The sequence below is a fragment of the Portunus trituberculatus genome, chromosome 30 (genome assembly GCF_017591435.1).
Source record: "Portunus trituberculatus isolate SZX2019 chromosome 30, ASM1759143v1, whole genome shotgun sequence".
In the NCBI taxonomy this organism is placed as follows: domain Eukaryota; kingdom Metazoa; phylum Arthropoda; class Malacostraca; order Decapoda; family Portunidae; genus Portunus; species Portunus trituberculatus.
In genome coordinates this window covers 1,038,498-1,065,290 of record NC_059284.1, presented here as the reverse complement: position 1 = coordinate 1,065,290, position 26,793 = coordinate 1,038,498, and the positions used below count along the sequence as shown (strand labels likewise).

The following is a 26,793-nucleotide window of genomic DNA, read 5'->3' as shown; positions in this document are numbered from 1 at the left end:
ATGCCAGAAGTCATGAGGGGAATTAGAGTTTGAAAGATTTTGATATTATCTATTTATGAAGAAGTGTTTATCAAGTTGAAGAACAGACTTGGTATGATTCCGGGTAGAAATATAAAGTGCATGAGATTCAGGAGATGGAAGGCTTAAGTACCTTTTGTGGGCAACCTCTCTATAATGTATAGCACGAGAACAGGCTATGTTAAACCAAGGTTTAGAAGGTTTAGGTTGAGAAAAAGAATGAAGAATGTACGCATACATGCTAGACACTATCACCTCTGTTATGCGTTCAGCACAAAGAGATGGGTCTCTGACACGGAAGCAGTAATCACTCCAGGGAAAATCAGCATAATACCTCCTCAGGTCCCCCTTACTGGCAGAGGCAAAACGCCAGAGGCACCTCCGCTTAGGTGGATCCTGGATTGGAGAAATAGGACAAGATACAGAAGTGAGATTGTGAGGAGCCCAACAGAGAAGATAAGGTGACAACATAAGCAGAACGATTAGAGGTAAGGAAAAGATCATGAATGTTGGGCGTATCTCCAAGACAGTGAGGAATACGAGTATACATAGGGTGTTGCACCAGATGCTCCAGGACCTAGAGTCTAGGTCATGGAGGATAGCAAAGTTGAAGGCTAGTTCACCAGGATGGTCAGTGAAGGGAGAGGGAAGCCAAAGCTGGTGGTGAACATTGAAATCTCCAAGGATGGAGATCTCCGCGAACGGGTAGAGGGACAGAATGTGCTCTACTTTGGAAGTTAAATAGTCAAAGAATTTACTATAGTCAGAGGAGTTAGGGGAGAGATAGACAACACAAGTAAATTTAGTTCGAGAGTGACTGTTTAGTGTAAAACTCGGAAGACTCAAGAGTGTGAGCACAAGAGCAAGTTAAGTCGTTGCGCACATAGACGCAACATCCAGCTTTAGAACGAAAGTGAGAATAGAGAAATATAATAGTAGGGAACAAAGAAGAGGCAACTGCCAGTATTACTACTACTACTACTACTACTACTTACATAGTACATTACATTACTTACACGAAGATACATAGGACATAGATATACAGAACATAGATACATACACTCACTTGCTGTTCCTGCTGCTGATGATGTTGCTGCTGCTCCTTCTTCTGCCGCTGCTGCTGGTGTTGGTCGGTCCTCCTCTTCTTCCTCTGTTGCTGCTGCTGCTGCTGCTGCTGCACCTGTATTATTATTATTATTATTATTATTATTATTATTATCGCAAGCTTTCCCAGGCCTCCATCATACGGGTAGGCAAGTCGCTCTGGTGCCTTGGCACCCGAGGGGCTTGCACGGTTGGACCCCCCGGCAGAACCAGATCGGGATCGTGGCTAGAGGCTCGCCCTCGCCTGGAGCCTCGACCTCGACCTCTACCTCTAACTTTGGTAGTGGCTGTGGGCTTTTTTACAGGGAGGGGTTGCAAGCCCCACTCCAACCAGCTAGATCAACCTTGGGCAGGGACACTGGTATCCCTGAGGGTAAAAACCCTGGCTACCCAAGAAAGGACAGAAAGGGAGGCAAAAACAGCAGAAATAGAAGGGGACTGAGCTATCGGAGGTAGAGGGCACTGTCCTCACTTGGATAGAATCCACCCACCACCATTTTGTGGTGAGAAGTCGCGTTGATTTTCTTTTTTGTGTAAGCAATATCTAGATCTTGCGTTTGTAGGTTCATAACTGTTTTTTCTAGTGCTATGTATAATGATTCCAGAAATAGTATAGGCGGCGTGGGTCTCTTTTCATGGTCGAAGATAGTAGTATTGTCTTCCAGGTGTTTCCTTGTAGCAGTGGTTTTATGTGCCGGGGTATAGTGTTTTTTTTATCGTTCCATTCTGTAGGTGGCAGGTGATTCTCCTCATCCCAATATAAGTTGAGGTCCACAGTCCTCAATTTTGCAGGTGTGTTTGTAGACGACGTGGTCTTCTTGTAGGGGAGGTTTCTTCGTAGTTGTTTTTTTCTTAATCAGCAACTGTGATATATATATATATATATATATATATATATATATATATATATATATATATATATATATATATATATTTTTTTTTTTTTTTTTTTTTTTTTTTTTTTTTGGTGTTGCAGTATATAATGAGTGAAATGGTGTGTTCTTCGTTTGTAGGCTTGACGTGGTGTTGTATAATATCTTTGATGATGCTTTCATCTGTCTTGTATTCTGTGGACATGATTTTTTTTGTAGTATAGAGTAGTATTCTGTCCTCTGGCTCTTCTTTCTTGTACCATTTACTTAAAGCATTCTTGATGGTGTTGTTGACTTCTGTGTTTCCGTATCCGTTATTGATAAGTACTTGTGTGATACGTTCCAATTCTCGGTGAGTGTTATTCCACGATGAGCAGTGTGTGAGGGCACATCTGATGTAAGCGTTGATGGTGGAGTTGCAGTAGCGTTGGGGGCATTCACTTTTACCGTTGAGGCAGGATCCTTGGTTGCTGGGTTTAGTGTAGACTGTAGTAGTAAATTCTGCGTTGGTAGCAGTGGTGAGGACGTCAAGGAAAGGTAGGTTGTTATAACTGCAGCTTCGTGGGAAAAGATGAGTACAGAGGCTTCACTTAGGCGTCTTTTGAGTTGTTGGAGTTCATGTTGGTCTTTTTATGCAGACGAAAATGTCGTCCACATAGCATACATAAATGCGCGGTTTGTTGTTTTTCAAGACGGATTCTTATATTGTGCCCATTTAAAGTTGGCAAAAAGCAATCCAAGAGGTCTTCCCATGGCGACTCCCGTCTATCTGGCGATACATGTTGCAGCGGGGGCACGCGAAGGGGATTTCTTTTGTGCAGTTCCAGGAGTGTTAAATTCTAGGGTGGTTTTCAGGGATGTCAAGGTCTGGGGTGTTCTTGTTTCTGTATATGCGGTCCAGATGTATTCTATGGTCTTGTCAACGAGTACGTTGGTAAAGAGGCTTGCTACATCCAGTGTATATATATATATATATATATATATATATATATATATATATATATATATATATATATATATATATATATATATATATGACTAAGATCATGCCAATAAATGATTGATTGATTGATACATTTATTGTTGCGTTAATAATGAAATACAACAAAGGAAGAGGATGGACTTACCACTCACCTGACAGCTGGTGATCTTCTGGCTTTCCTTACTGAGTCTTGGCCATCCTCTATTAAAGATTTCGGTGAAACTTTTGCTGTAGCGTTAGATCTATCAAAAGCTTTTGATAAAGTCTGGCATAAAGCTTTGATTTCAAAACTGCCCTCCTAGGGCTTTTATTCTTCTCTATGCAACTTTATCCGAAGTTTCCTTTCCGACCGTTCTATTGCTGCTGTGGTAGACGGCCACTGTCCTTCTAAATCTATTAATAGTGGAGTTCCTCAGGGTTCTGTCCTGTCACCCACTCTCTTTCTATTATTCATTAATGACCTTAACCAAATTTCTTGACCTATCCACTCCTACGCTGATGATACCACCTTACATCTTTCCACGTCCTTTCAGAGACGACCAACCCTTCAGGAAGTCAACAGATCACGCAGGGACGCCACAGAACGCCTGATCTTTCTAAGATTTCAGATTGGGGCAGAGAAAATCTAGTAGTTTTCAATGCCTCAAAAACTCAACTCCTCCATCTATCAACTCGACAGAACCTTCCAGACAACTATCTGCTCTTCTTCAATGACACTCAACTGTCTCCCTCTTCCACAATAAATATCCTCGGTCTGTCCTTTACTCATAATCTTAACTGGAAACTTCACATCTCATCTTTTGGTAAAACAGCTTCTATGAAGTTAGGTGTTTTGAGGCGTCTCCGCCAGTTTTTCTCGCCCCTCCAACTGCCTCTGTATAAGGGCCTTATCCGCCGACCGCCAGTGTAGCTATGGAGTACTCTTCGCATGTTTGGGTAGGTTCCAGTCACACAGTTTTACTAGACAGGGTAGAATCAAAAGTTTTTCGTCTCATCAACTCCCCTCTTCTGATTAACTGTCTTCAGCCTCTTTCTCACTGCCGAGATGTTGCATCTCTTTCTACCTTTTATCGCTATTTTCATGCTAACTGTTCTACTGATCTCGCTAACTGCATGCCTCCCTTCCTCCTGCGGCCTCGCTGCACAAGGCTTTCTTCTTCCTCTCATCCCTATTCTGTCCAACTCTCTAACGCAAGAGTTAACCAGTACTTTCAGTCATTCATCCCTTTCACTGGTAAACTCTGGAACTCTCTCCCTGCATCTGTATTTCCGAATTCCTACGACTTGTCTTCTTTTAAGAGGGAGGTTTGGAGGCATTTGCTCCCTAATTTTGGCTGACGTTTTTCCACTTTTTAGAGAGCTAGCACTCAAGTGGGCCATTTTTTTTTTATCTTTTTTTTTCCCTTGGCTGGCCCTCTCCCCTAGATAATATATAAAAAAGTCTGGGAGTAAACTGGGGATATTCCTTGATGGTCAATGTGACTATGCAAGTCATGTTGACCTTGCGGCCTAAATTTAGCAATGAGAGGACATTCCATGATATAGTGGCGCAGAGTGTGTCCTCTTGGTGCAGCACACAACACACAGCACACACCAGCAGGAGAAGCACTGACTTCCCAAAAGTATTTATAGCCTAATCTGAGCCTCATTGCCACCCTGTCGTGTAATGCAGTGTGTCTCCCATAGGTGTAAGCACAGCTCTGTGACTGGGAGACACGTACGTGCATAGTGAAGACTAATGCCACTGCCCCTATGGCAACAAAGCTCTAGGAGTAACTGATCACTAATGCTACTTTGTACAGAGTGCTTAATGCTACTTTTAACATAACCCAGAGTATATTCAGTGCCAGGATTCACTGTGTCATCTTGAAGGGCACATTGAGCAAGGTGGTTTGTTTTTTCATTTAGCGGGATACCCACATGAAAAGGTGAAATGGACCTTGGCACCAGCACCTTCTATGGGGTGGATGAGATCAAGACACTTATATTTACTTAAAAAGATGTTTGTTTTTCAATATATTGGTGGAAAAATATTGCATGATACCCACTGTCGCATCCTGCAGGACACACATTAGCAGAACGGGAAAAAAAAAAAAAAAAAAAAAAAAAATATATATATATATATATATATATATATATATATATATATATATATATATATATATATATATATATATATATATATATATATATATATACCAATGTGCCTCTCGGCCTGCTGCTACTAAACTACCGTAAAAAAGTTCTTCATAGAGCGCAGAATTTCCTTCTTAGAAATATAATTATTCTCTGTTGTGTAGTGTGTAAGGATTCTAGGTATATACATACATTTCTTTTAGTTTATAATCATAAAGTGAGGTTGGTAGGTTCCAATCCTTTCCTCTTTTTTTTTTCATAACAACAATATCTGTCTAATCATGTTTATTACATGCATGTATGATAATTAAATAATTCAGGTAATTTCCTGAAACTGTTGCTGGATAATCTACAGAAAATTTGTTAATCAGAGGAAACGATTCCTCACAGCAGTACCGAAAGCAGCAGCATGAAGTCCTACGCCCGACTGTAGACGCTTGTTGGAATTGTGGCGCGTGTGAGCCCTTGCCTTGTACTGCTCTAACTCGACTGTCCATTTATTCAGCGGGAATAATGGACAGCCCAATCAAGAGCAAGTCTAGCGAAGCAACAGGTAAGGATTAGTGGAATATGAATTATGTTAAGTCTTTTAACAAGTGGTTGTTTATATCAGGGCAAAGTATGATGCAGTCTGCTCTTATAATTTACTCCCAGAAGGGATAAACATTTGAAATAATGAGTAAATTTTTATTCCTTCACCATTCCTCTTTTCCACACGAAACATTTTACTTTTTTTTCTGGTAGTTTTCGGATTGTTGAATTAATTTGCACGTTATATTCCTTGTAAATTATGGTAAATATTTATACTCTGCATTCTCCCATTTTTGGTTAATCTGCAGAAATGGGCCTTGTAGCCCATGCAAACCACACTTATATGCTTAGGTACAGTTCTTACTGCACTATAATTGTCTGTGAAGGTTTTCATCTACGGAAGTTTAATGTTCACCCAGGGCCGCTTTGAAATTTGAGGACTAAGTCTAACCCAGGCAATCACCACCAACCCCCGGCACTGCACTCCTCCACCTCTTACCGCTTTGATATATAGTGTTAATACATTATATAAGTACTAATGCAGTAGCCTTTAGCAGTCTACTATGGATTGTAGGGGGGTTGATGAAGGACAAAAAACCCCATGATAAGTTAGGTTATGTTACATTAGGCTAGGTCAGGTTAGTTTAGGTTTAGTTTGGTTTGGTTTGATTAAGGGTTAGGTTTAGTAAGGGTATTATTATACTTGTACACTAACAGCTACATGGGTTTTGTTACCCTTCTCATCTTATAGAGCTTTTTATTCTGAGTAATTTGAACCCATTCATACCTGTTGCAAATTGCTTATAGAATTTTTTTTTCTTTTATTTCCACTTTTTGGGGAGAGCGAGTGACATCAGCATGTATGATGGACTGCCAGGCACTGAGGAACACTGTTACATATGTGTGTTTGTTCATGTGTGCGTAATGTCACATGACAGTGATTGGTTCTTTTGTTTGAGCAAGCTACCATTGACTAATGAAAATAATGCATAATAAATTAGCCAATCAGAGTGGTTTGTGGAGAGAAGTGACTGTATTTGAATGAGTGAAGGTGTTGGAATGGGCAGGGTGTTGTAACACCAGATTTTACAAAGAGAGTGTAATGACTTCATATTAACTTCTGAGCATTGCTAGTCAGGTTAGGTTGGTTTGCTTTGGTTAGATCAGTTTAATTGAGTTAGATAAAGTTAATTTTGTTGTGAGGAAGATGTATCAGTGGTGTTTGTTGCCTCAACTAGGTTATGTTAGCTAAGTTAGGTTAGGTTAAAGTTAGGGTTAGGTTAGTTTTGGTTAAATAGATAAATTAAAGTAGGGTGGTGTAGCCAGCGGTGAGCAGCAGTGGTGGCGATTCATATGGGAAGGAAAAGGGTGGTAATGGAAAAAAAAAAAAGTACTGATTCGTGATGGAAATGAAGTTCATATTCACTCAAAACAGGTCAAAATGTAGCAGAAAAAAATAGTTTCAAACAGAAATGAGTTATTGGTGTAACTATAAATTTGCCTTAGTTTAAGGTAGGCTAAATCTTTATACTCCAGCAGCATCAGATGCAAGCGGGAAACTCACACATGATGTAAAGATGTTAGTGATCTTGTTGTAAATATAGAGAAATTGCATGTCATGTATGTAGTATGTATTAGCACTTCGGATTGTGGCAGAAGTTCAAGATTTTTTAAGTTCAGTGGTATATTTTTTTTGTTTTGTTAGATTAGGTTAGGTTTGTTTGTTTATGTTAATGTCCTAGTGGGGTGTCTGTAGGGGTGCAGCATAGTTGTTAGAGCAGCCACCAAGTGGGGTGTCTGTAGGGGTGCAGCGTAGTTGTTAGAGCAGCCACCACACGGACATTTTAGTTTGACTGAATCTAATTACTTTGTGTGTCTCTGCTTCGATGAAACAAAGCTCAGTAATAGGCTGAAATAAATTAGTTTTTTTTATTTTATTTTATTTTATTTTATTATTTTATTTTTTTTGTATTGGCTCATGGCTCTGTCTTCATTTAGAGATACCATTCAGTGTTAATTCTGTGCCTTTGCACTAGGGTCACTCACCTCAGCATCACACTTGACATCACTGCGATTGACAGTTAACAATTGAGGCTCCTTTCATTTGAGGACACAAGCTTTGGACACCAGTGCCTGACACATGTTGACTCCCATATAGAACCTTTATGCAACATGTTTCTGATACTGGTAGTTAGCTACCTGTTAGGCACTGTTTCCATTGAGAGCTTTTTTATAGAGGTGCTAAGTGGCAACATCTCAATGAGCACCCATATTTTTAGTGTTGCCAGATTGGCCTTTTTTGATCCTCAGATTCAGCTTATTTACAAACATTTGACCTAAAAATATTTAGTGATTTTGTGCTGATACTGATATTTAAAAAGTAATTTATCATGTCATATATCTCACTCTACAAGTTATTCTGTTAAGCAGAATTTGGATGTTTTATAGTGATAGGAATAAATTAATGAGAATGCCAAATTATTTACTGTAATAAGACATATTGAGTCCATGGTATGTAATGGTAGACTATATTTTTTTGCAAATGAGTTGCTACTGCTACCATACATGTATGAGAGAGGTCGGTAGTGGAGTTGGGGCCCTGCTACATCCCTCACTCAGAATCAGTACACAGACACAGTGCTGTCTGCTGCTTTATGTACGTGCATTAAGGTTTGCCAGTTTTATCATGTTATTCTTGTTATCTGACAGGTAAACTATAAGACAGCAATAGACAATCACTCGATTGTTGCGAGTTTGAATAAGGCGATTTTGATATAATGCAACTTGATAATCAAGGAGATAAGATTAAACAAAGTGATTTATTTAATTCAAGGTGGGGTTAACTAGCCTCGATGACGTCACACGCACACACATTGCTTCTGGGGAAAACGGCACTGAGATGATGGCCACATTCTTAAACAATGCTTTCTGTCTTCATGATTTGAAGGATGCCCTGTGGGAGAAATTGGTATTCTTAAGAGTGAAAACTGCCTTCCTGCAGCTTGGGAAGGCAGGATTTACCTTCGCCGTGAAGGTGAATCAAGATCTGTGTTTTTATCATTACTTTCGCATAAATTTTGCCTAAATTTATTAGTTTTTTGTGAATTCTTTGATTTTAGAAACAAAATTATATAGGTTATTGTTCAAATACAGTAATTGCCTGTGTATCCAGATTATAGCAGCCAAGGCCCTGCCGGATATGTGAAATACAGTAAGTCCTCATTATACGGTATATATGCGAAGGCAGGATTTACCTTCGCCGTGAAGGTGAATCAAGATCTGTGTTTTTATCATTACTTTCGCATAAATTTTGCCTAAATTTATTAGTTTTTTGTGAATTCTTTGATTTTAGAAACAAAATTATATAGGTTATTGTTCAAATACAGTAATTGCCTGTGTATCCAGATTATAGCAGCCAAGGCCCTGCCGGATATGTGAAATACAGTAAGTCCTCATTATACGGTATATATGCGTTCCTGAAAATCTTACTGCACATTGAAATTACCGTATACCGAACCCATAATAACATGTAATAATAGGGAATGTGTTCCAGCACGTCAAAAGTCACCCCTACAGAAATCAAAATACATGAAAATAGTCATATATATATATATATATATATATATATATATATATATATATATATATATATATATATATATATATATAAAAGTTTTGGGGCATTATGGGTGCGTTATTGTGCGTCGTGATAATATCCACAAAAAAAAAACACACGTAAGGATTTCACTTGTGTTCAAGAGACTGTTGTTGTGATGTCATCCACACCACACTTCCCGTGCCACCCGAGCTCAGTGCTCACTGACAGCTGACTTTTGGCGGGACGTTCAGGCACTTTGGCCTGATGCCTGAGGTTTCCTGTTGTTTACCTGCATATCGCTTGTGGACACAAGGCTAGCTGGAGTGTTCATCAAACTCTCCACAGTACTGTAAACAACTAAACATGCCGAACAATTGCTCAGTGTATGGATGCAATAATACGAAAAGAAAAACAGCAGGTTTAGGCACTAAATATTTTAAGTTTCCCAAGGAAATAAATCGTAGACAGCAGTGGTTTCAAGCTTGTTCACGAGGTGATGTGTTCAATGTAGACTGCAGTGATATGTTCCATGCATTTTACAAGTTCTGAGTACAAGGATGATTTAAAGCATCGCCTCTTAGGCACTGAGACACCCAAGTGTTACAGGCCACTGACAGATACTGCAGTTCCATCCCTTAATTTACCTCAATGTAGGTTAAATTGATGAATTTTCTAAATTATTATTGTATGCCTCTGTACTGCTTATAGTGCTATATAGCCTACCTGTGAAGCGAAAGCATTACCAGTGTTATTTAGGTATAAACCTACTTCAGTTTCAGCCCCAACTCGTTTTCACTGATGATGTCATAATAATTTTTTGCCAAAATATCTGTGTACTTTAGAATTAGGAATCTAAATAATAACATTAAGACAAATAAGAAAAAACCATAAATCATGCAAAGGTCAAAACAAAAAGCTAATGAAACTGACCACATGAATGATATGTAGTTTATTTTTTCACTAGGACAATATTACCTGTTTTCCTTTGTTGTTTATGTTATGATTAAGTGGATTATATTCAGTAACAATATTGAATATTTATGCTAACATTATGAATAGTGTGAACTTAATTTTTCTTTGTATTATGACTACTGTTTGCCATGATTATTATGAATATATTTGTGCTTACAATAGACCCTTTAATATTCCATTTATTCATCTAATTAGTAATGCATGTAATATGTAATGCAGTTAGAAAAAAGGGGGGAGGGAAAGAGAACAGGCTCCAAGGGTAGTCAAGTTAAAGTCAGTACTGTGAGTGGCGGGGAGGTGTGGCGTGGATGACGTCATCACCCCCCTGCTCCCCCGTGCTGGGCCCACTCGGATGACATGAGCGGATACCGTATCTGTGAATTTTTTTTATCGTATATCGAATCGAGGGTAGTAATTTCCAAATACCGTAACTGTGAATTTACCGGATAAAGAACTACCATATAACGAGGACTTACTGTATTTGGATATACGGAATATCCTCTCCCGACCCCCTTAGAAATTGAGAAAAACATGTACATAATCCAAATGGGCAAGAAAACAATGTATGAAATCACATTAAATGCATAATCTGGAACAAAAAATGGCACATAAACAGTACAAGTGGTGATGGGACGTATTTACACTCCAGCTATGCTGGAATGACGAAGAATGCTACAAACTCGCTGAATAGCGTCGTCATTACTCGAGCTGTCGGCGGGTGGGAGCAAGAGGGCATGGGAGTAAGTGCTGCCGTGTAGCGGGATCGAGGGATCGTGCACGCGGTAGGATTGAATACACTTGGGGATAGTAGCGTGTTCCAGATAGTGGCGATCTGGATACACAGGCGATTACTGTAGTCTACTCTACAAAAATTGTGATTGGAACCAAACCCAGGGACAACAACAACAACAACATCGCCGCCGCCAGCTTCAGTCATTGCATCTCCATTTCCCCGGTCTTCTATTAGAATTCTACTTAGCTTCTGATATGTTGTATGTCTTTGTCGCTTGATTTGTACCCATTTATATAGATAGCTGGTGGACTGTCCTCTCCATAGCCTGCACAGTTGAAGGAGGTGGCAAGTCTCTCCTGTGTTAAGGCCACTATACGGTCACCTGTGCTTTTATTTAAAAGAACATTTTTCCTGGCTCACCAAGTCTATATTGGTAAATCATGTTCTGCAGCAGTAATGGGACTAGTTCTCTTCATAAAATTTTCCATGTTGCCTGTGGTGGAATGTTGAGGCAGTGTGATCTGGACTGTGTGGCTTAAGCAATTGAAGTGATGGTAAAACAAACACTGCTACCAACCACCACAAAATTATACTCATGGTTTGTTTTGTTAAACTCATTGATAATAAATGTATGAATATGGGATAATATTCCTAGCATATAAAATTGTACAACTAATCACACTAAATTAATAATTTTCTAATTTCCCGGAAAAGAAAGATGTGGTATCTAAGCGTCCTTTAACCTGCTCACAGGACGACCAGTGGTGCATCAACAAAGTGATCATGAGTGTGAGGATGTCTTTTTGATTTGTAAGTGATTTACAAATGTAATATACTTAAAAATAAAATGAGAACATGTGTTTTTATTGTTTCCGTAACCTGGTGATGTGTTAATAGGTTTTTTTAAGGATTGTGTGACAAAATACCCAAAATAAGCAGACTTTCCCAGTGGCTAGGAATGAAAGCCCCCTATAACCATTGTTTTCTATGGGAAAATTATGTTTGAGTAACGCAATTTTGAATAACATGACATATCCAGGAAAGTAACCCTCACGTTAATTGAGAGTTGACTATATTCTCATTGGTAAACAAAGATTAACAACGACAAAGAAATTATTAAGATGTTAGACTAACAGAATCATCACCCACTGGCTCCGAGGCTTAGCACTCAGACCATTAGACCTTATTAAAAAATAATTTGTATTTATTATCTCAATTTAAGGCAAAATGTAACAGTGCAGTTTTATTTAAGGCAAGATATTCCAATGCAGTGTCACCAGGCTGGATGAAACTTGAATTGATATCAGTAATTTTAATTGAAGGTAAAACGTATAGTGCAGTTTTAGTTAAGATAAAATATTGTAGTGCAGTGTCACCACACCACTTGAAAATGCAAATTTTGGTATATTCAATATACTGTATATACTACATACTACTGAATGACGAATATTTTCATTAAAGCATGGAAGAAATTCTCTCTCTCTCTCTCTCTCTCTCTCTCAAACAAGAAAAATGAAAAGTTTTCATCACACACGCACACAGTTTTAGTTTAGTTTAGTTTAGTTTACTTTATTGACCACAGCAAGTACAATATTCTTTTCACAAACACTTATTAGTATATCAAGTATATTAGTATATAGCATTACATGTATCACATTCCGTAGTCCAGATATTTTCAGTAAAATTAAAACTATACAATAACATTCACAAAACACTGGTGATTTGTTAATCTTCTTAATAGTAAGTTGACAAGATCAGGTGAATTATTCTACAAGTCACATCAGGTGCAAAATTGTCATTAAATAGGTCTTCCATTGTTGTAAAGTTATAAGTGTCTCTAATGTGATTAGTCCATACACAATTCTCCACAACATGTCTCTCAGTTTGAACATCACCACACAGACACACATGCTCTTCGACAGGGAGTTGACCGCGGCCTCTCCTGTTCCACCTCCCTGTTTCACACATTAAGGAATGTCCACTCACACGAAATCTTGTAAAAGACAGTCGTTGGTTTTCACTAATTGTGTGTTTAATTTTATAAACATCATGAACTGTAAGTTCAAGATTAATGTCTTTATACGTCTGTCGTCTTGAAGAGTCACTTCTTACAATATCTTGTATCACATCATGCATGATATCACAATACTTTTTAGGGACATTATTAATGAACTGTCTCACTAATCTTCCTGTCACTGTATTTGTAGAGATAACTAAGTGAAATACAAATGCCAAAGGATCATCATTATACCCGGATCTTTCCTGCCACATTTTGTTAAAAAATTTATGCTGTCTAGACTCTACAAACTTTTTCAAAGGTAAATACCCAGACTCCACACAACACACATCATTACATGTTGAACGCTTCACTCCCAACAGGGTTTTCAAGGTCCAGTTGTAAAGTTTTGACATAGGTTTCACATCTGCTCCCACCCAAGACTCTCATCCATATATCAATGTTCATGTAAGTGCAGACTCAAACGCGCGCTTATTTACAGTGTATGGGATATCATTATTTTTGTTGATGAATGACACACACACACACACACACACACACACACACACACACACACACACACACACACACACACACACACACACACACACACACATGCCCGGTTGCTCAGTGGTTAGAGCGCTGGCTTCACAAGCCAGAGGACCGGGGTTCGATTCCCCGGCCGGGTGGAGATATTTGGGTGTGTCTCCTTTCACGTGTAGCCCCTGTTCACCTAGCAGTGAGTAGGTACGGGATGTAAATCGAGAAGTTGTGACCTTGTTGTCTCGGTGTGTGGTGTGTGCCTGGTCTCAGGCCTATCCGAAGATCGGAAATAATGAGCTCTGAGGTCGTTTCGTAGGGTAACGTCTGGCTGTCTCATCAGAGACTGCAGCAGATCATACAGTGAAACACACACACACACACACACACACACACACACACACACACACACACACACACACACACACACACACACACACACGGCCCGGTAGCTCAGTGGTTAGAGCGCTGGCTTCACAAGCCAGAGGACTGGGGTTCGATTCCCCGGCCGGGTGGAGTTACTTGGGTGTCTCTCCTTTCACGTGTAGCCCCTGTTCACCTAGCAGTGAGTAGGTACGGGATGTAAATCTAGGAGTTGTGACCTTGTTGTCCCGGTGTGTGGTGTGTGCCTGGTCTCAGGCCTATCCCAAGATCGGAAATAATGAGCTCTGAGGTCGTTCCGTAGGGTAACGTCTGGCTGTCTCGTCAGAGACTGCAGCAGATCAAACAGTGAATTACATACACACACACACACACACACACACAGCACTTATGTGAAGAAAATTCTGGAGTTAGAAGGTAAAATTGAAAAACTGTTTGAAAAGTATGAGGGCCTGGAAACGAGTTAGTGACAATGTAAAAGAGACTGTGCCGATATGAAGAAGGAAAATGCAGCACTGAAAGAGGAAGTTAATTAATTAAAGTGAATTGCAAAATGTGGAGAATCTCTAGGAAAAGTGATGGAGAAGCAGGCTGAATGGAAAAAAGTCAGGAAGTGGAAAGAAAGGAGGTAAATTACAAAGTTGCAAGTCTGGAACAGGAAATGAAATGGTGGATGGGGTGACTTATGGAGCCTTGCAGGCGATGCAAAATTTAAGACAGTGAGAATGCGAGATAGCTGGAAATGGAGCTGTACATGGCAAATGGAGTTCAACACGACAAAATGCAAGAAAATAGAGTTTGGCAAGAGTGAAAGAAGAATCAGGAGTATGTACAAGATAGGAAATGAAGACATAAAACCAGTCATGAAGAAAAAGACCTTGGGGTGACAATTACCAATGACCTATCGAGAGACATATAAACAAAATAATTGGAGAAGTATTGAACTTATTGAGGAACATAAGAGTGGCGTTCGTATATCTAGATGAAGAAATGATGAAGAAAATAATTACTGCAATGATAAGACCGAGGCTTGAATATGCAACAATACAGTGGGCTCGAACTTAAAGAAACACATAAGGAAACTAGAGAAAGTACAGAGGGCTGCAACGAAAATGGTGCCTGACTTAAGAGATTTGACTTATGAAGACAGACTGAAAAGAATGCAACTTCCAACCCTGGAAAACAGAAGAAAGGGAGACCTGATAGCAATATACAGAGTGATGATTGGCATGGAAAAATGGATAGGGAAGATCTGTGTATGTGGAATGGAAGAATGTCGAGAGGGCATGGGAAAAAACTAAAATGGCCACTTATAGGAGAGATGTGAAAAATATAGCTTCCCTCATAGAAGGGTGGAAGCATGGAATAGTTTAGACGTGGAAGTGGTCAACGCAAGGAATATTCATGATTTTAAGAAAAAGCTGGACATTAATAGATATGGAGACGGGACAACACGAGCATAGCTCTTTTCCCGTATGTTACAATTAGGTAAATACAATTAGGTAAATACACACACACACACACACACACAGACCTCAAGTCCTCAAGACAAAAGAAAATTTAGTTAGAGAAATTGCAGAAAAAAAGAAGTGTAGTCATATTTGGAATAAAGAAAAGAATATAAAATATAGACCAAAAGAAAAAAAAAAATTAAATCAGTCAAAGACCTACTGAAGAATCTAAACGACGAAGATAAGCAGAACTTGGAAGAGGAAGTAGAAGAAATAAACAGAATGGGACCATATCAAGAAGGAAAAACGAGACCAATAAAAATACTACTAAAATCACAAGCAGCAACAGAAGAAATATTATATAGAACAACAAAACTTAGAGAAACAGAAGGCTGCAAGGATATCTATATAAAGAAAAATAGAAATGAGGAAGAAAGGAAGAGGTACAATGAACTGGCAGCAGCAGTAAGGAAAAGAATAATGAAAGGTCAGAAGAGGAGAAGAAGGCATTTTTGGAGAATTCTAGGAGACAGGATAAGGAAATGGTATATAAACGAGAAGGAAGAGAAAAAGTGGAACAAGTTTAACTAAAAATGATAAAGGCAAAAGACTAAAAATGATGTATACTGAACATAGATGGGTTTTATCAAGTAAATTAGAATTAAGAGATTACATAAAGAAAGAAAATCCAGATATTGTATGCCTGGCTGAAACAAAACTAAATGAGGCAATCAAAATAGACTTGGATAATAGGTATAATGTATGGAGAAGAGACAGAGTGGGTAAAGGAGGAGGAGGAGTCATGATTATGTTAAGGAAGGAGATAGTGATAAACCAAGTGGAATGTGGGGAAGGAAAAGCAGAAGTATTGTATATTAAGATGCATATTAATAAAAAAGAGTTAACAATCATTGTAACATATGTGCCACCAAAAACAAATTCATGGACCAATCAAGAATATAAAGACATGATAGATGACACAATAAGGAGTCTAATGAGAATCGTTAAAGAAAGGAGAAAAGTGATATTAGTAGGAGATTTCAACTGTAAAGAAGTGGACTGGGAAAATTATGAAAGTGGTATGGGGAAGAAGCCTGGGAGAAAGATTCTTGAACCTAATGATAGACAATATGATGGACCAGAGAGTAAAGGAATGCACAAGATTCAGAGGAAACGACGAGAGCGAGATTGGACCTAGTTTTTACAAGGTGTATACAAATGAATGATATAAGATATAAGTGCCCATTGGGAAAGAGTGACCATGTAATATTAGAAATGGATATAGAAGAGGGAAAGGAATATAGAGACGATTCATACAAAGGAGACCGATTAAATTACAGAAAGGCTGATATTGAGAATCTCAAGAACTATTTTAAAAACGTAGACTGGGAGATGGAAAACTCAGAGACAATGCAAAAGAAATATCTTATTTTTGGAAATATACAAAACAGGAGTCAGGGAATATGTCCCGAAATAGAGACCTAAAGAAGAAGGAAAGAAAGATTGGTTTAATGCAAGGTGTGCTAGGTCAAAGGAGAAAAGATGGAGAAATAGAAATCCAGCAAATAAGGAAAACTTCAAGGCAGTGAGAAATGAATATGTTAAGGTGAGGAAGGAAGAGGAAAATAACTTCGAAAAAGACTTTGTCGAAAAATGTAAGGAGCAACCAAAATTGTTCTATAGATTCATAAATAGAAAAATTAGGCAAAAAGAAACAATAGAAAGGTTAAAAGGAGAGAACGGGATGGTGGAAGACCCAAAAAGTATGGCAGAACTATTAAATAAAAATCCAGGAGGTCTTTACTAAGGAATCCAAATTTGAAAGGCCACAGATTAATAGAGAGACAATCTATATGAAAGAGATTAAAGTAACCAAGCTTGAAATAAAAGAGTTAATGAAGGAACTGGATGAAGAGAAGGCAATGGGACCAGATGAAGTCTCAGGCAGAATACTGAAAGAATGTAGGGAAGAACTAGCAAGTCCTATATACAACATCATAAAATGCTCAATAAAAAATGGAACACTACCAGTAGAATGGAAAAGAGCTGAGGTGGTTCCCATATATAAGAGCAGAAGGAAGGAAGAACCTTTAAATTACAGACCGGTATCACTAACTAGTGTAATATGCAAGATGTTTGAAAGAATAATAATGCAAGAGAAATATAACTTATTTTTGGAAATATACAAAACAGGAGTCAGGGAATATGTCCCGAAATATAGACCTAAAGAAGAAGGAAAGAAGGATTTGTTTAATACAAGATGTGCTAGGGCAAAGGAGAAAGGAGATGGAGCATGGAAAAGGTGGAGAAGAAACAGAAATCCAGAAAATAAGGAAAACTTCAAAACAGCAAGAAATGAATATGCTAAGGTGAGAAAGGAAGAAAAAAGGAACTATGAAAAGGACATTGTCGAAAAATGTAAGGAACAACCAAAATTGTTCTACAGATTCATAAATGGAAAAATAAGACAAAAAAAAACAATAGAAAGTTTAAAAGGAGAGAACGGGATGGGGGAAGACCCAAAAAGTATGGCAGAACTGTTAAATAATAAATTCCAGGAGGTCTTTACTAAGGAATCCAAATTTGAAAGGCCACAGGATAATAGAGAGACTGTCTATATGAAAGAGATTAAAGTAACCAAGCTTGAAATAAAAGAGTTAATGAAGGAACTGGATGAAGAGAAGGAAATGGGACCGGATGAAGTTTCAGGCAGAATACTGAAGGAATGTAGGGAAGAACTAGCAAGTCCTATTTACATCATAAAATGCTCAATAGAAAATTGAACAGTACCAGTAGAATGGAAAAGAGCTGAGGTGGTTCCCATATATAATAGCAGAAGGAAGGAAGAACCTTTAAATTACAGACTGGTATCACTAACTAGTGTAACTAGTGTAGATGTGTGAAAGAATAATAAAGAAACAATGGATCGAGTTCCTTGAAGACAACAAATTAATATCAAATAACCAATTTGGTTTTAGAAAAAGACGGTCGTGTGTAACAAATTTACTGAGTTTCTGTTCTAGAATAGTTGATAGAGTGCAAGAGAGAGAGGGATGGGTTAACTGTATTTATTTGAATTTAAAAAAAGGTGTTTGACAAAGTGCCACATGCAAGATTACTGTTGAAGTTAGAGAAGGGTGGCTTAAAAGGAAGCACATTGAGATGGATGGAAAATTATTTGAGGGGGAGAGAAATAAGGACGGTAGTTAAAGATATGAAGTCCAAGTGGAGAGCAGTAGAAAGCGGAGTGCAGCAGGGGTCAATATTGGCACCAATACTTTTCCTCATATATACACTTGAGCCTTGAAACAACGGATAAATGCGACAACCCTGTCCGTAGATTGCAAAAGTCCGTTCTTTGCAAAAGTATGTATAAAACTGTATAAAATGTATGTAAAATACTGTGTAATCATTAAGAAAACATTCAAGCAGTATTACAAAGCATTAAGTACAACAAATAACCTGAAATAAATGACATGAGCATGGTCAGTTTAATAAATATTAATAAACAATACAGAAAGCGAAGTTCTCTCACACAGATTCACTACACTTGCAAGTAGAAGCTTATCAGCCTCTGGAAGATGATTATGCTTCATGGATAGGTTTAGGAGATTTAGGATAAGAAGATCGTGGGAAGACAAATGATAAAAAAGTCGTGGAAGATGGACAATGTTCACTGTTGGTTGAAGTGATGGACTGAAGATTAAACATGGCTGAACAGCTGAGTGAGATGATAGGAAACAATTTGGAAGGACAATGGGGATTTTAACATTAATGAGATTAAAGATAGAAGTCCGAGTTTCAGAAACTGATGAGGTCCGTTGTTTCGAGGGTCTTGTGTATAAACGACGTGCCAGAAGGAGTGAACAGCTACATAAATTTGTTTGCGGATGATACGAAACTGTGCAGAGTTTTAAAGCAAAAAAGAGGATTGTGAAATACTGCAGGAAGATCTAAATAAGATCTGGGAATGGAGTAAAAAGTGGGAAATGGAATTCAATGTGGACAAAAGCCATGTCATGGAAATGTGAAAGAGTGAAAGACGACCTGTGGGAATCTATAAGATGGGAGATGGAGTAGAACTGGAGAAAGTAAATGTCTTAGGACTCTGGTATCATAAACCATTCTCCTAATGGTTTGATTAGTCACATTTAGTTTTCTCTATCACAAACTAGGTACCAAATAAGAGGATTTACTGTAGTCTGAGTTAGTGGAGTTATACTGTAAAAACTACACTTATCTTTAAGATTTTACTGTAATTTGAGTTAGTGGAGTCATATTGTAAAGACTGCACTTACACGTAAGATTTTACTGACAAACAAGAATTCCTTTAACATGCAATTCTAGATGATGAATATATATAGGATTGGAAACTTTTGGGTTTTTCAATGTGATGTGGAGAAATAGAAAATAATTTGAATATCTTGCCTTTCAGGAATATCAAGATCAGGAAGAGTGCGCAAAAAATCTTCAAAGCTCACAGATTTTGAATCTCCAGATGAAATTGACACAAGGTTCAAAAGAAGGACAGACAGACCTCAGAAAGTGATTACCCCTAAGGCAATGGTGAGTGCTGGTTTAGAACTTGTATTAATTGTAAAAACAACTGATATTTGTAATAGAAACTTTTGTGTTGCTTTTCCGGAATTTTCAACATTACCATTAGTGCAGTGGCTCCCATCCAACCTGTGGCATGCATACCTTTAGTGGTATGTGGAGACCTTCCTGGTGGTACATGAACACTTTCAGGATCATATGTAATTTTTTGTTTAATTAATTAATTTCTTTGAAAAAATTATTACTTACCTTACACAAAACAATCTGGCATCAATCACCTGGTAGAAAAGAAATGGATGCATCCCTCTTATTAAATTGAGTTGTGTTCCATATTGTTTGTTCATTTGTGTGTTCCACTTGTGAATAAATTGATATTTTGAGCTTTTTTGGAGCCAAGTGGTACGTAGGGACTGCGCAGGACCTCCACGTTTGGGAACCACTGCATTAGTGGATTTACCTATTTGTGAATTTTTCTCTGTGTCAGAAAAATGTCTGCAAAATAATTATTTTGACATTACTTCTGCTCATTCGAACTCTTGTGTGATGTGCATGGACACCTTGCTTTCCTTCTCAGAGATTGTGTTTTTTTTTTTCTGGTGTTCACATGAACTTAGGTGTTCAGCTGCTGTCACCTCTGAGTGTCATCCTGCTGTGCCTCCTAACCTGTGCTTTTGGTATCATCTCCATGTTGGTCATAGTTGGCATGGACTTGGATGTGTTGGTTGTGCTGGACGTAGTGAACATTCTGTACTCGATGTCTTGTCTCCTGAAGTGTTATAATGTGTGATAAGGGTAGTAAGACAATGTATCATAGGTCCATATATACCGAAATATTAAAAAAAATTTTTTTTTTTGCCAGTTTTAAGGCTCCTACAGTAAACCCAAGGGTTGTTATATACCGAAAATAAAACACAACCTTTTAACCCGTGGTGAAAATGAAGTGCCACAGTACCTTGGAATTAATTCTACAGCCACACAACGCATGTACCCTATATATATATATATATATATATATATATAAAAATATATATATAAATATAAATATAAAAAATAAAATAATAAAATAAAATATATATATATATAAAAAAAAAAATATGTGTGTGTGTGTGTGTGTGTGATAGCCCTGTTCACCTAGCAGTGAGTAGGACGGGATGTAAATCGAGGAGTTGTGATCTTGTTGTCCCGGTGTGTGGTGTGTGCCTGGTCTCAGGCCTATCCAAAGATGGGAAATAATGAGCTCTAAGCTCGCTCCGTAGGGTAACGTCTGGCTGTCTCGTCAGAGACTGCAGCAGATCAAACAGTGAACACACACACACACACACACACACACACACACACGGGACATCGTCGATGGCGGAGGTGGTCGCTGAGCTCCAGAGCAATCATCTATAATTCTACAGTTACCTAAGAGTAACCAAGGTGGGAAAGGAGCTGGTAATGTTTGTCCCGTCTCCATATAGTCATGTTAACTGTTGATTAGCAAAATAATGTCCAGTGAAGGTAAATATAAACTGTAGCCTGCGTTTGAGCCATCAGCTGGTTTGTTTACGTCTGCGCAACATGGCGGCCGTGAACTCGAAGAGGAATCAGACTTCACAGGGTTTCAAGGAATAATGGAGAAGAGCACTTATGTGAAGAAAATTCTGGAGTTAGAAGGTAAAATTGAAAAACTGTTTGAAAAGTATGAGGGCCTGGAAACGAGTTATGACAATGTAAAAGAGACTGTGCCGATATGAAGAAGGAAAATGCAGCACTGAAAGAGGAAGTTAAGCTAATTAAAGTGAATTGCGAAAAATGTGGAGAATCTCTAGGAAAAGTGATGGAGAAGCAGGCTGAATGGAAAAAAGTCAGGAAGTGGAAAGAAAGGAGGTAAATTACAAAGTTGCAAGTCTGGAAAAGGAAATCAAAGAGTCAGGGAGAAAACTTTGGGCCTTGCTGAAATTATAGATCAACAGATCATAGAAGAGAAGATAGCTGAGAAAGTGGTGAAGGTTATTAAGTCAAATGAGACATTGGTGAGGAAACTGTAGACAAAAAGAGATGTGTGGTGATATTTGGTGTGGAGGAGGATAAGACACCGAGTAAAATGGAGAGAGAAAAACATAAAAAGGTGATAAATAATATCATTAATGTGGTGCAGGAGGAGGAAAAGACCTAGTACAAGAAATAGAGGACTTCCATAGAATTGGAAAGTTCACAAGAGAAGGTATGAGGCCAATAAGAATCAAACTTAAGTCACAAAAGGATGTAGATGAATTGGTGGAGAAGTCATGGAGGCTAGCCCAGCAGGAAACAACAAGGAAGATTTGGTTGAGAAGAGATCTCGGTGAAAAGGAAAGAGAAATGTTAAATGAGTTGAGAAAGGAGGCTTTGAAAAAAATGAAGAGAGGACAGAAGAGAGAAGAAAGAGTTTTTCTGGAGAATCTTGGATATGAGACTGAGGAAGTGGTTCATAACCCAGAAAAGTACAGCAAGAAAGGACTAAAGAAACTTACATATGAGCGAAATGTAATGTATTCCAACATAAATGGAGTGATATCGGGGATTTTAGAACTCAACGATTACTTGAGGACAAGAACCCAGATATTGTGGGTCTTACTGAAACAAAACTGAGAGAGGAGAAGACCTGATGAAGGTTGGAGAAGGAAATATAATGTTTGGAAAAGAAATAGAGTAGGTAAGATGGGAGGAGGAGTGATGTTGCTGGTTAAAAAAGATATAAAGGTGGATCAAGTGAAAAAAGGTATGGGAAAGGCAGAAGTGCTAAAGATCAGAGCAGAAACTAATGAAGGAAAAAGAGGCACTACATAGTGGTGTACGTACCACCTAAGACAAATGCATGGTCAGTACAGGAATATGAAGAAATGATAAGTGATACAGGAACATGTCTGGAAGAAATGTTGGGTGGCTGTGAACGAACTATAATGATGGGAGATTTTAATTGTAAAGAGGTGTGTTGGGAGGACTGGTCAATGGAAGGATCAGAGACAACATGGGAAATACACTATTGACACTGGCAATGGAAAATGTGTTAACTCAGTGGGTCAAAGAAGATACTAGGTTTGGAGGAGAGGAGCATCGTCAAGACTGGACTTGGTCTTTAGTACAGAGCCAATGGTCATTGAGGAGATGAGGGTGGAGTGCCCTTTAGCAAAGAGTGATCATGCAGTTTTGGAGTTCAAGGTGATAGATGAAGAGAAATCTAGAAGAAATGAAGAATATAAAGTGGGAAGATGGAATTATGCCAAGACAGATTTTGGAAACCTAAAGAAATTCTTTCAAGAGACAAATTGGATGAAATTCAAGAGTGCTAAGGAGCAAATGAAAAGTGGAAGGAATTTATAAAAATATACAAAGAAGGTGAGAAAAATTTGTACCAATAAGACAACATAGAGAAGTTGGAAAGCAGGACTGGTTTAACGATAGATGTGAAAAGGCTAGAACAAGAAAAGAGGATGCATGGAAGAGGTGGAGAAGGAAAAGACGGATTAAGCAGTGGGAAAGTTACAAAAGAGCAAGAAATGAATATGTGTTGATTAGAGAGAAGAAAGAAAGAAACAAGAAAAGGATATAATTGATAAATGTAAAGACCAACCAAGGCTTTTTACAGACATGTGAACAACAACATCAAAAATAGAGAAAGTATTGAAAGTTTAGAAGTAAATGGAGTATGCAGTGAAGATCCCAGGAAATGGCAGAGGCTATGAATGGATGCTTTCGGAAGGTATTCACAAAGGAGACTGCTTTTGACAAACCACTGGTAATGGAACAGAAAGGGATTATGAAGGAGTTTCAAGTAACTGTGGAGGAGATCAAGAACATGATGGGGAGTTTAGAAGTGAGAAAAGCTGTGGGACCTGATGGGGTATCAGGATGGATTTTAAGAGAATGCAGGAGCAATTGGCAGAAAAAGTTTGTGAAGTAATTGATGCCTCATTAAGGGAAGGTGTAGTGCCCCAAGACTGGAAAAGAGCTAACATTGTCCCAATCTATAAATCAGGTAACAAGAGAGACCCATTGAACTATAGACCAGTGTCACTTACAAGTGTGGTAGCTAAGATGTGTGAGAGGGTGGTGAAGAATAGATGGACAGACTTCTTGGAGAAAAATGACATACTTTGTGAGTGTCAATTTGGTTTTAGAAAGGGCGTTCATGCACGACAAACCTGATATGTTACTATTCGAGGGTGATAGATGTAATACAGGAAAGAGATGGTTGGGCTGATGGAATATATCTGGATTTAAAAAAGGCCTTTGATAAGGTACCACACCAGAGACTGATCTGGAAACTTGAAATGGTAGGAGGAGTGCATGGCAGTTTACTAAAATGGATGGAAGACTTTTGGTAGGAAGAGAAATGAGAACAATAATTAAGGACAGACCATCAGAATGGGGATTGGTGGAGAGTGGAGTTCCACAGGGATCAGTGTTGGCACCAGTAATGTTCGCAGTCTACATAAATGACATGGTGGATGGGGTGTCCAGTTATGTGAGCCTATTTGCAGACGATGCAAAATTGTTAAGAAAAGTGAGATGTGACAAAGATTGCGAACTACTCCAGGAAGACTTGGACAGAATATGGAAATGGAGCTGTACATGGCAAATGGAGTTCAACACGACAAAATGCAAGAAAATAGAGTTTGGCAAGAGTGAAAGAAGAATCAGGAGTATGTACAAGATAGGAAATGAAGACATAAAACCAGTCATGAAGAAAAAGACCTTGGGGTGACAATTACCAATGACCTATCGCCAGAGAGACATATAAACAAAATAATTGGAGAAGTATTGAACTTATTGAGGAACATAAGAGTGGCGTTCGTATATTTAGATGAAGAAATGATGAAGAAAATAATTACTGCAATGATAAGACCGAGGCTTGAATATGCAACAATACAGTGGGCTCGAACTTAAAGAAACACATAAGGAAACTAGAGAAAGTACAGAGGGCTGCAACAAAATGGTGCCTGACTTAAGAGATTTGACTTATGAAGACAGACTGAAAAGAATGCAACTTCCGACCCTGGAAAACAGAAGAGAAAGGGAGACCTGATAGCAATATACAGAGTGATGATTGGCATGGAAAAAATGGATAGGGAAGATCTGTGTATGTGGAATGGAAGAATGTCGAGAGGGCATGGGAAAAACTAAAATGGCCACTTATAGGAGAGATGTGAAAAATATAGCTTCCCTCATAGAAGGGTGGAAGCATGGAATAGTTTAGACGTGGAAGTGGTCAACGCAAGGAATATTCATGATTTTAAGAAAAAGCTGGACATTAATAGATATGGAGACGGGACAACACGAGCATAGCTCTTTTCCCGTATGTTACAATTAGGTAAATACAATTAGGTAAATACACACACACACACACACACACACACACACACACACACACACACACACACACACACACACACACACACACAGGAGGAGGAGGAGGAGGAGTCATGATGATGTTAAGGAAGGAGATAGTGGTAAATCAAGTGGAGTTTGGGGAAGGAAAATCAGAAATACTGTATGTTAAGATGCATATTAACAAAAAGGAGTTAACAATCATTGGAACATATGTGCCACCAAAAACAAACTCATGGACTAACCAAGAATATAGAGACATGATAGATGACACAATAAGGAGTCTTACAAGAATCATTAAGGAAAGGAGAAAAGTGATATTGGTAGGAGATTTCAACTGTAAGGAGGTAGACTGGGAAAATTATGAAAGTGGTATGGGGAAGATGCCTGGGAGATAGATTCCTGAACCTAATGATAGATAATTTGATGGTCCAAAGAGTAAAGGAAAACACAAGATTCAGAGGAAAGCGATGAGCCGGCAAGATTAGACCTAGTTTTACAAGGGATATACCAATTAACGATGATATAAGATACAAGTGCCCATTGGGAAAGAGTGACCATGTAATATTAGAGATGGATATAGAAGAAGGAAAGGAAGATAGAGATGAATCATACAAAGGAGACCGATTAAATTACAGAAAGGCTGATATTGAGAATCTCAAGAACTATTTTAAAACGTAAACTGGGAGGAGATGGAAAACTCATTAACGGTTCAAGAGAAATATAACTTATTTTTGGAAATATACAAAACTGGGGTCAGGAATATGTTCCGAAATATAGACCTAAAGAAGAAGGAAAGAAAGATTGGTTTAATGCAAGATGTGCTAGGGCAAAGGAGAAACGAGATGGAGCATGGAAAAGGTGGAGAAGAAACAGAAATCCAGAAAATAAGGAAAACTTCAAAACAGCAAGAAATGAATATGCTAAGGTGAGAAAGGAAGAAGAAAAGAACTATGAAAAGGACATTGTCGAAAAATGTAAGGAACAACCAAAATTGTTCTACAGATTCATAAATGGAAAAATAAGACAAAAAGAAACAATAGAAAGGTTAAAAGGAGAAAACGGAATGGTGGAAGACCCAAAAAGTATGGCAGAACTGTTAAATAGTAAATTTCATGAGGTCTTTACTAAGGAATCCAAATTTGAAAGACCACAGGGTAATAGAGACTGTCTATATGAAAGAGATTAAAGTAACCAAGCTTGAAATAAAAAGTTGATGACGGAATTGGATGAGGAAAAGGCAATGGGACGGATGAAGTCTCAGGCAGAATACTGAAAGAATGTAGGGAAGAACTAGCAAGTCCAATATACAACATCATAAAATGCTCAATAGAAAATGGAACAGTGCCAGTGGAGTGGAAAAGAGCTGAGGTGGTTCCCATATATAAGAGCGGAAGGAAGGAAGAACCTTTAAATTACAGACCGGTATCACTAACTAGTGTAATATGCAAGATGTGTGAAAAAGTAATAAAGAAGCAATGGATCGAGTTTCTTGAAGACAACAAAATATTATCAAATAGCCAATTTGGTTTTAGAAAAGGTCGGTCATGTGTGACAAATTTATTGAGTT

The 26,793-nt window shown here is 38.3% G+C and overlaps 1 protein-coding gene across 2 annotated transcripts in view; it reads left to right on the top strand.

Annotated features, from left to right (window-relative positions):
• Positions 1-4,540: 4,540 nt before the first annotated feature.
• LOC123510756 (tigger transposable element-derived protein 1-like) overlaps positions 4,541-26,793 on the top strand; it is a 136,982-nt gene continuing 114,729 nt past the window's right edge. The window contains exons 1-3 of one of the 2 annotated variants that reach the window (XM_045266111.1): positions 4,541-4,598; positions 5,503-5,665; positions 19,750-19,880. In XM_045266111.1, coding sequence (XP_045122046.1) covers positions 5,626-5,665; positions 19,750-19,880 — 171 coding nt within the window. In that variant the 5' untranslated portion in view covers positions 4,541-4,598; positions 5,503-5,625. Of the gene's footprint in view, positions 4,599-5,385; positions 5,666-19,749; positions 19,881-26,793 lie in introns of those variants that run through there. The other variant, XM_045266110.1, reaches the window with a different exon arrangement.